Source organism: Brassica rapa, chromosome A03 (genome assembly GCF_000309985.2).
Source record: "Brassica rapa cultivar Chiifu-401-42 chromosome A03, CAAS_Brap_v3.01, whole genome shotgun sequence".
In the NCBI taxonomy this organism is placed as follows: domain Eukaryota; kingdom Viridiplantae; phylum Streptophyta; class Magnoliopsida; order Brassicales; family Brassicaceae; genus Brassica; species Brassica rapa.
Window position 1 is genome coordinate 33,261,288 of NC_024797.2, and position 13,489 is coordinate 33,274,776.

Sequence of the window (13,489 nt, forward strand, 5' to 3'; positions counted from 1 at the left end):
GTAGGAAGAACAGAGGACAGCTGAGAGTTCTGATCCTCTTATAGTATTAGTACAAGGCTTGCTAGATAGACTTGATCATAGAACCGGTGAATCATCAGAGCGAAGACCATCCTCTCCTCCTGATTACCTGAAGATGGTCACGTTAATGAAGAAATTTGGAACCGTTAGATATCCTGGAGGAACAGATCCCTTCGAAGCGTCAACATGGCTGAGGAATTTGGAGAAACACTTTCGGGCCATCACTGCCCTGATAATTTCAAGAAGGATGTGGCAATATACTACTTGACTAAAGATGCTTCTGGTTGGTGGGATAACGTGGAAGAATACTATATGGGAAGAGAGATCGACTGGGAAGATTTTAAAATGGAATTTGAACGGAAATACTTCCCACCTGAAGCAAAAGACGGCTGGAGATTCAATTCTTGGAGTTAACTCAAGGCAACCGGAAAGTCAGGGAGTATGAGGCAGAGTTTACAAAGCTAAGGAAATATTCTCCTTATGGAGCAAGGAATGAAGGTGCACTAATTCGAAGGTTTATAAGAGGATTGCGAGTGGATTTTGCTAGCCGACTGCAAGTAGTGAAGTTTCATAGCCTTTATGAATTGGCGGAGATAGCGGTAAATGTTGAAGAAGGTATGGAGAAGGAGCAAGCCATGATGAAGCATGCAGAGCCATCTCGCAGAACTGAAGGGCTAGGAGTACGATGAATGAATCATAAAGGACAATTTAATCGAGGGAGAGGCCGAGGAAGAAGGAATGACATACGGTTTACGAATGGCCCAGATGTGTGTTACACTTGTGGTGGTATAGGACATTTTTCTAGCAGTTTTCCCTATACTCAGGGAAGAAAAGCCCCTGATTATATTACTTGCTTCTCGTGTGGTGAGAAAGGGCATTATGCCAACAGTTGTCCCCATAAGAGACAAGTTACGCTTCCAGCACCACCCACTAGACTAGCGATTGAACCAGCCCCGAAGCGCCAGGCAGTTGGAAAGCAAGTGAATGCTTTAGAGTTAGAAAAACCCGAACCACAACAGCCCCATCAGGGACCGATCACAGGTAAGTAGGGTTTTAACTCATTGCTTGTTTGTGTGAATTTGATGCATGAAATATAAAATGTGAAATAAATATTGTTTAGGAACATTGTGTGTTGGTGGAGTTTATGTGCATGTTCTCTTCGACTCGGGTGCCACACATAGCTTTGTGATACCCGAGGTAGTGTCGAGTTTTAAGGGAACCTTTACTAGAGTAAAGGTAGGTGTTTCAGTTAGAACCCCTGGGAACCATAACCTTCGTGCCGATAGTTGTGTACTTGGGATTCCAATCTATGTGGGATCAACGGTATATCCGGCAGACCTGCTAGTTGTTCCTTTAGGACAACACGTGATTTTGGGCATGGACTGGCTGTCGAGATACTACGCACAGTTGGATTGTGGTCGAGGAAGAATTACACTTGAAGAAAGCGGACAACCATCAACGACATACTATGGAATATGTCCAAGTGCTGGAGTGTCACTTGTATCTGCCTTAAGAGTTGAGAAAGATTTGATCGAGGGCGAGGTATATCTTGTAACTCTAACTACCCTTGGAGGAGAATTGAATGAAAGGACAAAGTTGGAAGAGATAGCAGTAGTAAAAGAATACCAGGATGTATTCCAGCCATTGGAAGGATTGCCTCCACCACGAAGTGATCCTTTCACCATTACATTAGAGCCGGGAGCAGCCCCAATAGCTAAGGCACCTTATCAAATGGCTCCAGCTGAGCTTGCTGAATTAAAGAAGCAGTTGGAAGATTTGATAGAAAAAGGATTTACCAGACCGAGTTCTTCACCATAGGGAGCACCAGTCTTATTTGTAAAAAAGAAAGACGGTACCATTAGGTTATGCATCGATTATAGAGGGATTAACAATGTTACAGTAAAGGACAAGTATCCCTTGCCAAGGATCGATGAATTGTTGGATCAGCTTCAGGGGCAAGCTGGTTCTCAAAGATAGATTTGGCATCGGGATATCATCAAATCCCAATATCAGAGTCGATATCATGAAGACGGCTTTTAGGACCCGGTATGGCCACTATGAATTTGTGGTAATGCCTTTTGGTCTTACTAATGCGCCGGCTGCTTTCATGCGCTTGATGAATGATATATTTCGTGATTACTTGGATAAATTTGTAATCATCTTTATTGATGATATACTTATTTATTCCAAGAGTAAAGAGGAACATGCAGAGCACCTCCAAAAGGTGTTAGAGCGATTAAGAAGCCATAAGTTGTTCGCCAAGTTTAGTAAATGTAGTTTCTGGAAAAGGGAGATTGGATTCCTTGGTCATCGAGTGTCAGAGAAGGGAGTTGCAGTAGATCCTGAAAAGGTTAAAGTAGTTAAGGACTGGCCACGCCCTACCAGCGCTACCGAGGTTCGAAGCTTTCTAGGATTGGCTGGGTATTATCGAAAGTTTGTGAGGAACTTTTCCATCATGGCCAAACCCTTGACGAGGCTGACTGGGAAAGATATATCATTTGAATGGGATAAGAAAGAGGAAAAGGCTTTTACACAATTAAAGGAAGCTTTGACGACAGCACCTATTCTTGCAGTACCAACTCCAGGAAGACCTTACACAGTATACACTGATGCTTCTCGAGTAGGACTGGGTTGTGTACTGATGCAGGATGAAAAGGTCATCGCCTATGGTTCAAGACAGTTAAGGAAGCACGGGGAGAATTACCCCACCCACGATCTAGAGATGGCCGCAGTGGTATTTGCTTTAAAAATATGGAGATCCTATCTTTATGGCGAGACGATCCAAATCTTTACTGATCACAAGAGTCTCAAGTATCTCTTTACTCAGTCAGATTTGAATTTGAGACAAAGGAGCTGGATGGAGTTTAACACGGATTATGACTTACAAATCCAATATCACCCAGGAAAGGCGAATGTGGTAGCAGATGCACTGAGTCGGAGGAGAAGTGATACAGCTATTGAGAAGGACTTAGAAGCCTTAAACGCAGAATTCAAGATGATTAGTCTTTCAGCCATAGAAGGCGAGGGCAGCGAGCCATTGGGATTGCGAGCAGTGAATCAAGCAAACCTCCTGCAAATAATTTGAGAAGAGCAGAAGGAAGATGTGAAGCTAAAGAAGATTATAAAAGAACTTGAAGAATCAGGCGGAAGAAATGATAGTGGTTATCATTTAGCTGATGACAGAACCCTCCTACTGAACGGAAGGATAACCGTACCTGTAGGAAAGGAGTTACGAGAAGAGATCTTGAGAATCGCACACCACTCAATATTAAGTATTCATCCTGGAAGCACCAAGATGTACCATGATATACGTCGATACTATCACTGGCCAGGAATCAAACAATCAGTTGCTAAGTGGGTAGCTCAGTGCCAGACCTGCCAACAAATTAAGGCTGACCATCAAGTGCCGGGAGGATTATTGCAAAGCCAACCAATCCCAGAATGGAAGTGGGAGTCAATGGCTATGGATTTTGTAACGGGACTACCTCGAGCACCAGGAAGAGGGAATGATACTATATGGGTGGTGGTAGACCGACTAACTAAGACTGCTCATTTTCTACCCATTAGAATTGTTGACAAGGTAGAAATACTGGCAGAAGTTTACTTAAAGGAGATAGTACGATTACACGGAGTTCCTGCAAACATAGTATCTGATCGTGATCCAAGATTTACGGCTCAATTCTGGAGAGCTTTCCAGCAAGTATTGGGGACTAATGTTCATATGAGTACGTCGTTTCACCCTGAAACAGACGGGCAGCCGGAGCGAACAATTAGAACCTTGGAAGATTTGCTAAGGATGTGTGTTTTAGACTGGTCAGGTACATGGGAACAATACTTACCTTTGGTAGAGTTCTCTTATAACAACAGTTACCATGCAAGTATTGGAATGTCCCCATATGAGGCATTATATGGACGACCTTGCCGCACACCACTGTGTTGGGCTGAAGTTGGAGAAAGACATATGTTAGGACCAGATGTAGAAGATGAAACAACAAAAAAGATAAAGATTGTCCGAGAGAATATGAAGAAAGCTCAAGACAGGCAGAAGAAGTATGCCGATCAGAATAGACGTGAAGTAATATTTCAAGTTAGTGATTGGGTATATTTGAAGGTGGCCGCACAGAAAGGGAGAGATAGATTCGGAAAAGTGGGAAAGTTAGCCACTCGATATATAGGACCATACCGAGTGATGCAACGTGTTGGAGAAGTAGCCTATCAATTAGAGTTACCATCAGATATGGCACTTCACCCAGTTTGGGTTGGAGAAGTAGCCTATCAATTAGAGTTACCATCAGATATGGCACTTCACCCAGTTTTCCATGTCTCAATGTTAAGAAGACATATACGAGATCCTACCGAAGTAGAGCCGCAACGAGTTGAAAACCTTCGTTCCAACCTCACTTACCCTGAAGGACCACTTCGAATCGGAGAAAGACGAATAAGAAAACTTAAGAATCGAGAGATTCCTCAAGTGCAAGTATTTTGGGGAAAACAACGTCGAGTAATTGTGGCATGGGAAGATGAAGAGAGGTTTAGAGCAACTCATCCTGAACTGTTTTTGGAAGATGATGAAGATCAGATGGGTGGAGCATCAAACCACTAAGAATTCGGGACGAATTCTATTAAGAGGGAGAGAATGTAATAACCCTCTTTAAAGAGTAAAACGCAGGCAAGGAAAAATCTTGTAACAGCTGAGAAAATTACTCAAGTAAGTGGAAGTCGGATTGATCTTTTCCCGTGGATGTTTTGGATCCCAAGGTACATAAGAAAAATTTAGAAAGTCTTAGAATAGTTTTCCATCTGAAGAAATAAATTCTTCAGGAAGTTTAGTGGATTGAAAATGCTCGCGGTTTGGCCTAGAACGTCCTAATCGGACGAGAAAATTAATCGAAAATTTATTATAAGGCTTTAAGATAGGAATGACCTTAGACTTATTTTAGAAATGTTTAGATCTAAGAAATCTAGGTTTTTGTCAAGGAAAAACATTTCCGCCAGCTCGGATAAGCTTATAACACGTTCGGGATTTAAATACGGCCCATTAGGGACCATCTACGATGTGTTAAGCATATCCGGAAGCTTCTGGAGGATGCAGCTGCTTGTCTACCTCCTTAAGCAGCTAGACATGTGTTACTCCTTTATTGGAGAATCCTCCAAGCAGCTCTTGCTTATGTCCTATTGGTTGAAATGGTGGCTGGCCACAAAACTTGTTTTAATTGGAATTATATGTGGCTGCACACCAATCTCTCTCCAATTGGTTGCATGGGGCACCCAGGACACCTCCTGCTTGCTATGCATGACCAAAACCCTCCCATGAGCTCATTCTCCAGCCTATAAATAGCAGACCACCCCCTTAGTTATTTCTCATGTTTAGAACCCTAACCATAGCAGCTCGAAAAAGTCGAAACCTTAAGGTAAAATGTTTTTGTCTTTAGCTTTCTTTTTATTTAAATTTTGTTTTTATTTTCAAATTTTTATTTTCTTAGTTAGAACTTGGGTAGCCTTTCTTACCCTACCCTTCCTGTATTTAGATTTCTAAAGCTCTAGAATTTTCTGATAAAAGTTTAAAGTGAAGCCGACCGCGAAATAGAAGCGTTTCCAGTCCACAACTTTCATTTAAGTGTTGAGGTGAGTCTCGGTTATGGGTTATGATTGTTGTGTGTGCGACTAGCGCCTGCAAAACAAGAGTAACGGTTGATGCATTGCTAGGTTGCGCGTTTAGATATATAATGATATGATAATGATTGATGTTTGTGAAAGATATTGAGTTATATCGCCGGGCTTCGGCTCGAGGGGTACAACATGATTGTGATACATTGATGTTGTGTTGCATATACTTATGTCATTGCATTATATTGTTTGGGCCTCGGCTCAGATAATATAACATGTTTGATCATATCTTAACGGGGAAACCCGTAAATCCACGGACTTGATCCGTGAGAGTCCGACACTCGGGTGGAGTGTTGTGAGAGTCATTGGTGTCCACTCGAGGCCCGTTCCTTGTTCGGGGCCTTACCAAAATTATTTTCGGGCAGGACGCGAAGACACGTGTGATAGGGTTAGCTACCCTCGACCGTGTAGCTGCATGACGATGCGGCAAGTATGTTATCCGGGCCATCGGCATTTTAGACTTTGTGTTTAGAGTCAATGTGCGCAAGAAGGGATGTGTTATGGACTTCGTATCGAGATAGGAACCAATGGTGAGAGGCAGTCCTCGATGATCGATAATGATCTAACCACTCGTGAAGAGTGGATGCTTGTTTACATGATTGCTTTATTTTTGCATTGCATATTTCTTAATATAATTGATCCTTGTTGCTTAATGTTTGATGCATAATGGGGGGATAAATAATTGTTAGGAAACCCGAGTCACTGAGCAAAATAGTTGCTCATTACACTCTTTGTTTTGCAGGTAACCCGTAGTAGTAGGTTCCATTGGGATCAGAGGAGCACAAAGCTGTTGGTGTAGATTTGCTACCTTTTGCAAACATGTACGCTTTGTAATATGTAAGATATGGTTTTGAACTTCGGCCGAGCATGTATAAAGTTTTGATGTGGTTGAATTTAAGTATATGAATAAGAAAAGGTTTGTGAAATGCTTGGATTCCATATGATACTAGTCCTAGTCCGGGACGAACTAACTAACGGGTTCAAACGCGGGTTGCAAAGCCTTAACTTGGAATCGCTAGGAAACCTGTTCTTGGACATATGATCTTAGGATTTCGGATCTGATCTGGGAACCTCGGATCAAATGTTCGGGCACATGGTAGTAGTATCTTCGATCTAGTTAGATTTCTTTAGTTCGTCGTGCATGTTCTTGTTTGATTGGTGCATGGCAAACTAATTAACTTTTATTTATTCCGGATCGGGGGTGTTACAAACCCAATACCCAGACTTAACCGTGTATTGGCCGTTTTTAGTGTAGCTCCAGCAGAAAGAATCCCTGCGATGTGTTGGGCTTATGGCCAAACTCATAATCAGCTGTATATCATCTTGCTCAACATACTGTGCCAGTATCCTAGCATCCCACTCCTTTGATTCCGAACTTATAAGGCTACTTACAAGCATTTTTGGATTTACGACTGGTACCCTAGGGTGGGCCGGCCTAGCTAGCGTCGAAGGAATCCACGGATCCTGCCAGACATTGATTTCATATCCTGAGTGCACTTTACTCCTAATACCCAAAAGCAAAAGCTTCTTCGCTGCTGATATACTCGTCCACACGTAGGATGGGTTATCCACCGCCTCAATTCGCAAAGGCTAACTGAGACGGTAATATTTCCCTTTGAGGACTCTTGCTACTAATGAATCCGGATACTGAACAAGGCGCCAGAGTTGTTTCGCTAGCAGTGCTAAATTAAATTCATGGATCGTGCGGAATCCCACTCCACCCTCCTCTCTAGGAGCACACATATTTTCCCATTTAGCCCAGTGAATCCCTCTTTTTGGCGGGTTTGAACTCCACGAAAACTGTGCAATGGCACTTGCAAGGTTCTCACAAATCTCCAAAGGGAGTAAGAAGCTTGACATTACGTATGTGGGAAGAGCTAAGAGAATAGATTTGATCAGAACTTCCTTTCCTCCTTTCGATAGCCATCTATCTGTCCAACCGTTCACTCGATGTGATAGTTTTTCTTTTAGGAAAGCGGAAAGCTTGCACTTGGATCCGCTAATATTTTCTGGTATTCCCAGATACTTTCCCATTCCCCTTTCCCTCTGAATCCCGAGAGTGTCTTTGATTTGTTGTCTATCATTCACCGCGATCCTCTTACCAAAGAGTAATGAGGACTTCTCAAAATTAATGCATTGACCTGATGCTTTTCCATACTTCCTGACTACTTTCATAACTTCTTCACATTCACGGGGCTCCGCCTTACAGAAGAGGCTATCATCAGCAAAGAGAAGGTGTGATACCGAGGAACTAGCGCGTGCCACGCGCATCCCGTTATCTTCCCTTGATTCTCTGCTTGATTAAGAAGGCTAACGAGCGCTTCCGTGCATAGAATAAATATGAAAGGAGACAAAGGACTCCTTGACATAAGCCTCTCCCTGGAACAATATTTCCCCTTGGTTCCCCATTCATCATGACTTTATACTTAACCGAGGTAATGCATCGCATAATCCAGCCAATCCAAATCTCTGAGAAACCCATCTTCCGCATAACCGCCTCGATGAAAGACCATTCCATTCTATCATATGCTTTACTCATATCTGTTTTGATGGCCATTCTCTTGACTCTCCCAGCTGGCTTAGTTCTAAGCGCATGGAACATCTCCTGAGCTATCATTATATTGTCAGTTATCTGTCTACCCGCAACAAAGGCTGACTGGGTTTCAGATATTCTTTGGGGAAGAACCTTCTTTAATCTTTGGCATAAGACCTTAGATATAATCTTATAGCTGACATTGCACATGCTGATCGGTCTGAACTTAGACATTTCATTGGGCTTCTCCGTTTTAGGAATTAGGCAGATATTGGTATCATTTAGCCCCTGAGCCATTGTTCCGTCGATAAGAAAGTGATTAACCATACGGGTTAAATCCTCTTTGACAATATCCCAAAATTTCTGATAGAACAGAGCTGTCATCCCATCTGGTCCTGGTGCTTTCTCTGGGTGCATGGCAAAGAGCGCTAATTTAACTTCCCATTCAGTAACTGGAGCTGTAAGATCCTCATTTATTGTCCCGGTTATCGTTGTGGAGACATTTTCCAGCGCCTCTGCTATATCCTCCGGATTTGCAGATTCAAAAATTTGTCTGAAGTAACTAGTAGCAATAGCTACTAATCCTTCCTCGTCCTCCACCACATTTCCATTGTCATCTAAAAGTTGTGTGATCCTATTTCTCGCCATTCTTTGTCTCACCAGTGCATGGAAGTATTTTGAATTTTTATCACCTTCCCTTAACCAAAGAACCCGGCTCTTCTGTCTCTAAAACATTTCTTCCGCCTTAAGGGCGTTAGATAATTCCTTTAGAGCCGCTGCTATTTCCTCAGTAGTAGCATCATCATTCGAGTAGAGATCTTCTACCTTTTCCTTAAGCTCTTCCACTAGCTTTTCTGAATTCACATTATTATGTCTCTTCCATTGACTCAAAGCTTTACGACAACTAGCAATATGTTCCATTATGTTCGCATCAGGTGGAAGATCCTCTGATTTCCAGCCCTCAAGGATTACTTGGCGTAGTTCCGCATTGTCCAACCAGCGCTTATCAAATTTAAATTTCTTTTTCTTTCTCACTGATTTAGAGAGAATATCTGCTAGGATCAGACGATGGTCCGACCCCCAGAGCCTGAGGTACTTACTAGCTGTATGTGGGAATTTCTCATGCCAATTTTCATTCCCCACCGCTCTATCTAACCGGCCTCTAACCGTCGCTCCACCTGACCTCTTTCCAACCCAAGAAAGCATATTTCCCGTAAATGGAAATTCCAGCATACCGCAATCACTAAGCATCTGCTTGAAAGGTAGGAAAGAGACCCAAAAAAGCATATTTCCCGTAAATAGAAATTCCAGCATACCGCAATCACTAAGCATCTGCTTGAAAGGTAGGAAAGAGCTATCAGATCTTCTTCTGCCTCCCTCTTTCTCGTTGTGGCTTGTTATTTCATTAAAATTACCTATCATGAACCATGGTCCATTTCATGTTGTTGAGAAACGCGTAAGACGTTCCTAAACTTGATCCCTACGTTCTAACACAGGGTTCCCATAAACAAACGCTGGTCAAGTTAGTTAAGGCCTGAACTAGGATTATGTTTATATATGTAGCCAAAGTCGCATAAACCTATGTTTTTCGTGTTGCTTTTCTATTCGCAACTCACATCCCTAATAACTTTATGTTAGATGTCAAAGTGTTTACTAGTGTTATGTTATGTTTTCTGTCGCAGCATATCTCTTCTCTTCTTTCGGAGGAATTTTGTATTCATATCATTTAATCAATAAAACGCCTTCGAGCGACTTTTTACTTACGTATTGTCATCTGTTCTTCTTTTTCGATTTCGTGTGGTTACGCAGAGAATCCGGACCTTCAGGGAAAGTCGGGTTATCTTGACCTTCCTCTATATTTAACTTACTAAAATCCGGACGGGAAGATCTAAACAACGCCATGCTGCTGGACAATCTCGATCTTATCAACGAACACCGCGACCAGGCGCTCATTCGGATCCAAAATTACCAGCACGCTGCCGCAAGGTGCTATAACGCGAACGTGCGCCATCGCAGGTTCAAAGAAGGCGATTTAGTCTTGCGTAAAGTCTTCCAAAACACTGCCGAACGAAACACAGGAAAACTGGGAGCGAACTGGGAAGGACCGTACAAAGTCATAAAAGTGGTCCGACCAAGTTCGTATCAAATCACAAAGATGCAAGACGTAAAAATCACAAGAACTTGGAACGCGATGCATCTTAAGAAATACTACCACTAACCATAAACGTGGAGTAAAGAACTACGAGACGGCTTGATCCCCGAAAAGGGGTACGTAGGCAACTCGCTAACCGGCGGGTTCAGCTATCCCCCCCCCCCCCGATTAAAGGGGGGGGGGGGAGTGGGGTGCGTATACTCGTATACTCCCACGATTTTCGAAGACTCCAAATTTTCGAAACTCTTTACAGACAAAGACTCCAAATTTTCGAAACTCTTTGCAAACAACACAATTCGGCAATTACTAAACGGCTACAACAACAGATCCTGTATCCACCAAACGATTATAACATCCAAAAAATTATCACCCGAAAACGATTCGCGGTCTAAAAGCCCATATTCCTTTTATGGCATAAGAAAAATTAATTCACAGCACTGCGAGACGTCGCCTCGTGCTCGAAAAAATATTTTTCAACAAAAACTCCATACGCCTACAAAACGTGTATCATATCGTTGTTGCTGATCACAACAAACGAACTCTAACGTCCTAAACAGACAAGCCGCCTAAGGGTAGGCTCTCTTACATCCGACAAGGATAACATAGTGCGCTATACAAGAAATCCAAAATTTTGGTTAGCACTTCCTAACGGAAGTAGCTCGGTTCATACCCAGACAAATCATATAAGCCGATAACACTTTGCGGATTTTAAAATGGTACGAATCAGGTTAAAATCGCAAATAGGCAAAACGAAAGCCGATTTGTCATCGCAAAGCCTCAGTCCGAGAGTAAACCTAGGTCTTGCCCTAAACCCAGCCTTGCTGGTATTCAACATCTCATAGACATAGTATCAACGCCCGATACGAGATCCCAAAACTTGTCTCTTCGCTTAAGACTGTCCATTCCACGAATTTTCGCGTAAATTAGTAAACCGCAAAAAATTCTCGCTTTGTATAATCGGTGGATACGGTGATCATCTGAGAGGCAGGAATGAGACGACAACTCACACCCTGTCCCTCTAACTTCGATAAACAAAAGTTCTTATGAAAACATAATATTTTGTAGATTGAGCTGCAAGTTAAACAAACGCCCTGAAAAAGGCCGGGATTCAAAGCCACCAACGGCCAGTCCTAAAAACATACATCATGGCCTCATGACGGCCGAAACACAATCAAAATAAAAGAAAAAATCCCTAAAGGGATTGATAAACCTAGATGCTCCCCGGAGCATCACCTTCATCCTCAAACTCACCCAAAAGTAGGAACGGTCTCGCCGTCGCCTCCCTTAGTCGCACCACCACTGCCTGCCTCATCCGCGCCAGCTTCGCGATCCTCGACTGCGTGGCCCTGGTACTCTGAACCCTCCGAATCTGGTACAAGGGTGCACACGGATTTCAGACCAGCGAGAATCAAGTCGAAGTCCTCTCCGGAAACCACCCACTCTTCCTTACACGACAGCAGCCTAGCTTCTTCGGAATCTAGAGACGGGCCTCGTTGCCTCTAAACAGCTGGATCTCGCTTAGGCTCCCCTCGATACCCGCCAAAGCCAAGTCCCTCTTACAGACAGCTATCAGGGACTCGAACAGGATGGCCATCTTCGTCAGACGAGCGAAGAAGTCATCACGGGGATAGACGGTCTCCGTCAACTTGCGAGCCCCCGTCTCCTCAAGACTCTGAATCTTCTGTTGAAGACGACGGTCTTCGGAGGACTTGTGTTTCTTCTCTTTCTTCACTTTGAGCAACGAACTCGCGGTCTTCCCGAGGTCACGTTCGAGATCGCAGATTCGGACTTCGAGCTGAGACGTCTAGGCAGCATGGGCATTCTCGATGGTCTGTAACACAGCCTCAGTACGCTTCAAAGCCTCCTGCGACGACTCCAGCTCCCTTGACAGGCGCAGGACTTCCGACCCGCAGTCACCGAGCATCCCATCAATCAACGACATAAACTGTCCACAAAAGAGAGGGTAACATGGATTTCCGCAATAAAATATCCTTAGCCAAAGATTTCGATTTTCAACTCATATCGTACACCCACAAGATCGTCTCCGAGTCTTCCAGGCTGGGGGGCTAACTGTTGGGGTAAAAAACGGTTATCTCGAAATCAACGGCTAAGATTATTTCTTATCTACGGATTTTTGGCAAAACAATCGCTGAAAAGAAAAACCGAGAAAACGAACAACCGAAATGGGTTACCCGGGGGACACAGCCCCGGACGCCAGGCGGCCAGACCCGAGCCACGGCCCTGGGCTCCGGCGGCCAGGCCGACGACACGGCCTGGCCGACGACACAGCCCTGGGCGCCGGTGGCCAGCCCGACGTCATGGCCCAGGGCGCCAGCGGCCAGCCCGACGTCATTGCCCAGGGCGCCAGCGGCCAGCCCGACGTCACGGCCCGAGGCGCCGGCGGCCAGCCCGACATCACGGCCCTGGGCGCCGGTGGCTAGACCCGCGTCACAGCCCCGGGCGCCGGTGGCCAGACCGACGTCATGGTCCTGGGCGCCGGGCCGTTCGGCAAGTGCGGCCAATTCTTCGTAAAACCGTCTCGATGCTAGTCCAATCCCGCACTTTGCATCCTTACTCGGAGCCTCGCAGTTCGAATCCTTAGAATCGTGAATATAAAACTCCCGTTTTGTTTCGATCGGAATCATCGGGAAAGTTTCAGAAAACCGCGAAAGCTTCGGTTGACGGATAGATCTCAATTCATCGTATAAGACGATGACGGTTATCATAAAACACCATCATCTCAACTATACGAAGAATTGGAGATCTTTCAGAAGATCGAAATCGTGACAATAGTTCTTTCTCGGAAAAATCGTAAGAAGTTCGAAAGTCTAAAGAACGGCCCGGAAGGACCCAAACATGACCAAGCGGCCCGTTTACGATTTTTTAAATTAAATTCGAGATAAGTATGACGGTTTGTGTTTATCTTTACATAACAAGATAAATATCAAGTTTCCCGAAGATAAATGTCAAGTTTCCCGATAAACATGGAAGATCGACGAAAACGGAAAAATCCCGATTCGTGATAGATTCGGCCCAAAGGGAGAATAGACCGACCTAGGAGGAGTATATAAAGAAGCTTGGGGAAGAGGCAGAGCCATGAGAGCAAATCTGAGATCTAG

General features: G+C 44.0%; 2 protein-coding genes across 2 annotated transcripts; one reads left to right on the plus strand and one right to left on the minus strand.

Moving 5' to 3' along the window:
* The first annotated feature begins 415 nt into the window (after positions 1-415).
* On the plus strand, positions 416-1,940 carry LOC117132822. The gene is made up of 2 exons (XM_033288056.1): positions 416-1,059; positions 1,139-1,940. Exons 1-2 carry the CDS (start codon positions 708-710, stop codon positions 1,834-1,836), a joined length of 1,050 nt encoding a protein of 349 aa, XP_033143947.1. The 5' UTR covers positions 416-707; the 3' UTR covers positions 1,837-1,940.
* Positions 1,941-7,275: 5,335 nt separating this feature from the next.
* Positions 7,276-7,719, minus strand: LOC117132679 (uncharacterized mitochondrial protein AtMg00310-like). The gene has a single exon (XM_033287493.1). It carries the CDS (start codon positions 7,717-7,719, stop codon positions 7,276-7,278), a length of 444 nt encoding a protein of 147 aa, XP_033143384.1.
* Positions 7,720-13,489: the final 5,770 nt, after the last annotated feature.

Coding starts and splice junctions, on each gene's coding strand:
- LOC117132822 (XM_033288056.1), top strand. CDS start 708: ATGAATCATAAAGGACAATTTAATCGAGGGAGAGGCCGAGGAAGAAGG. Junction 1,060..1,138: donor CCATCAGGGACCGATCACAG/GTAAGTAGGGTT, acceptor AATATTGTTTAG/GAACATTGTGTGTTGGTGGA.
- LOC117132679 (XM_033287493.1), bottom strand. CDS start 7,719: ATGGGAAAGTATCTGGGAATACCAGAAAATATTAGCGGATCCAAGTGC.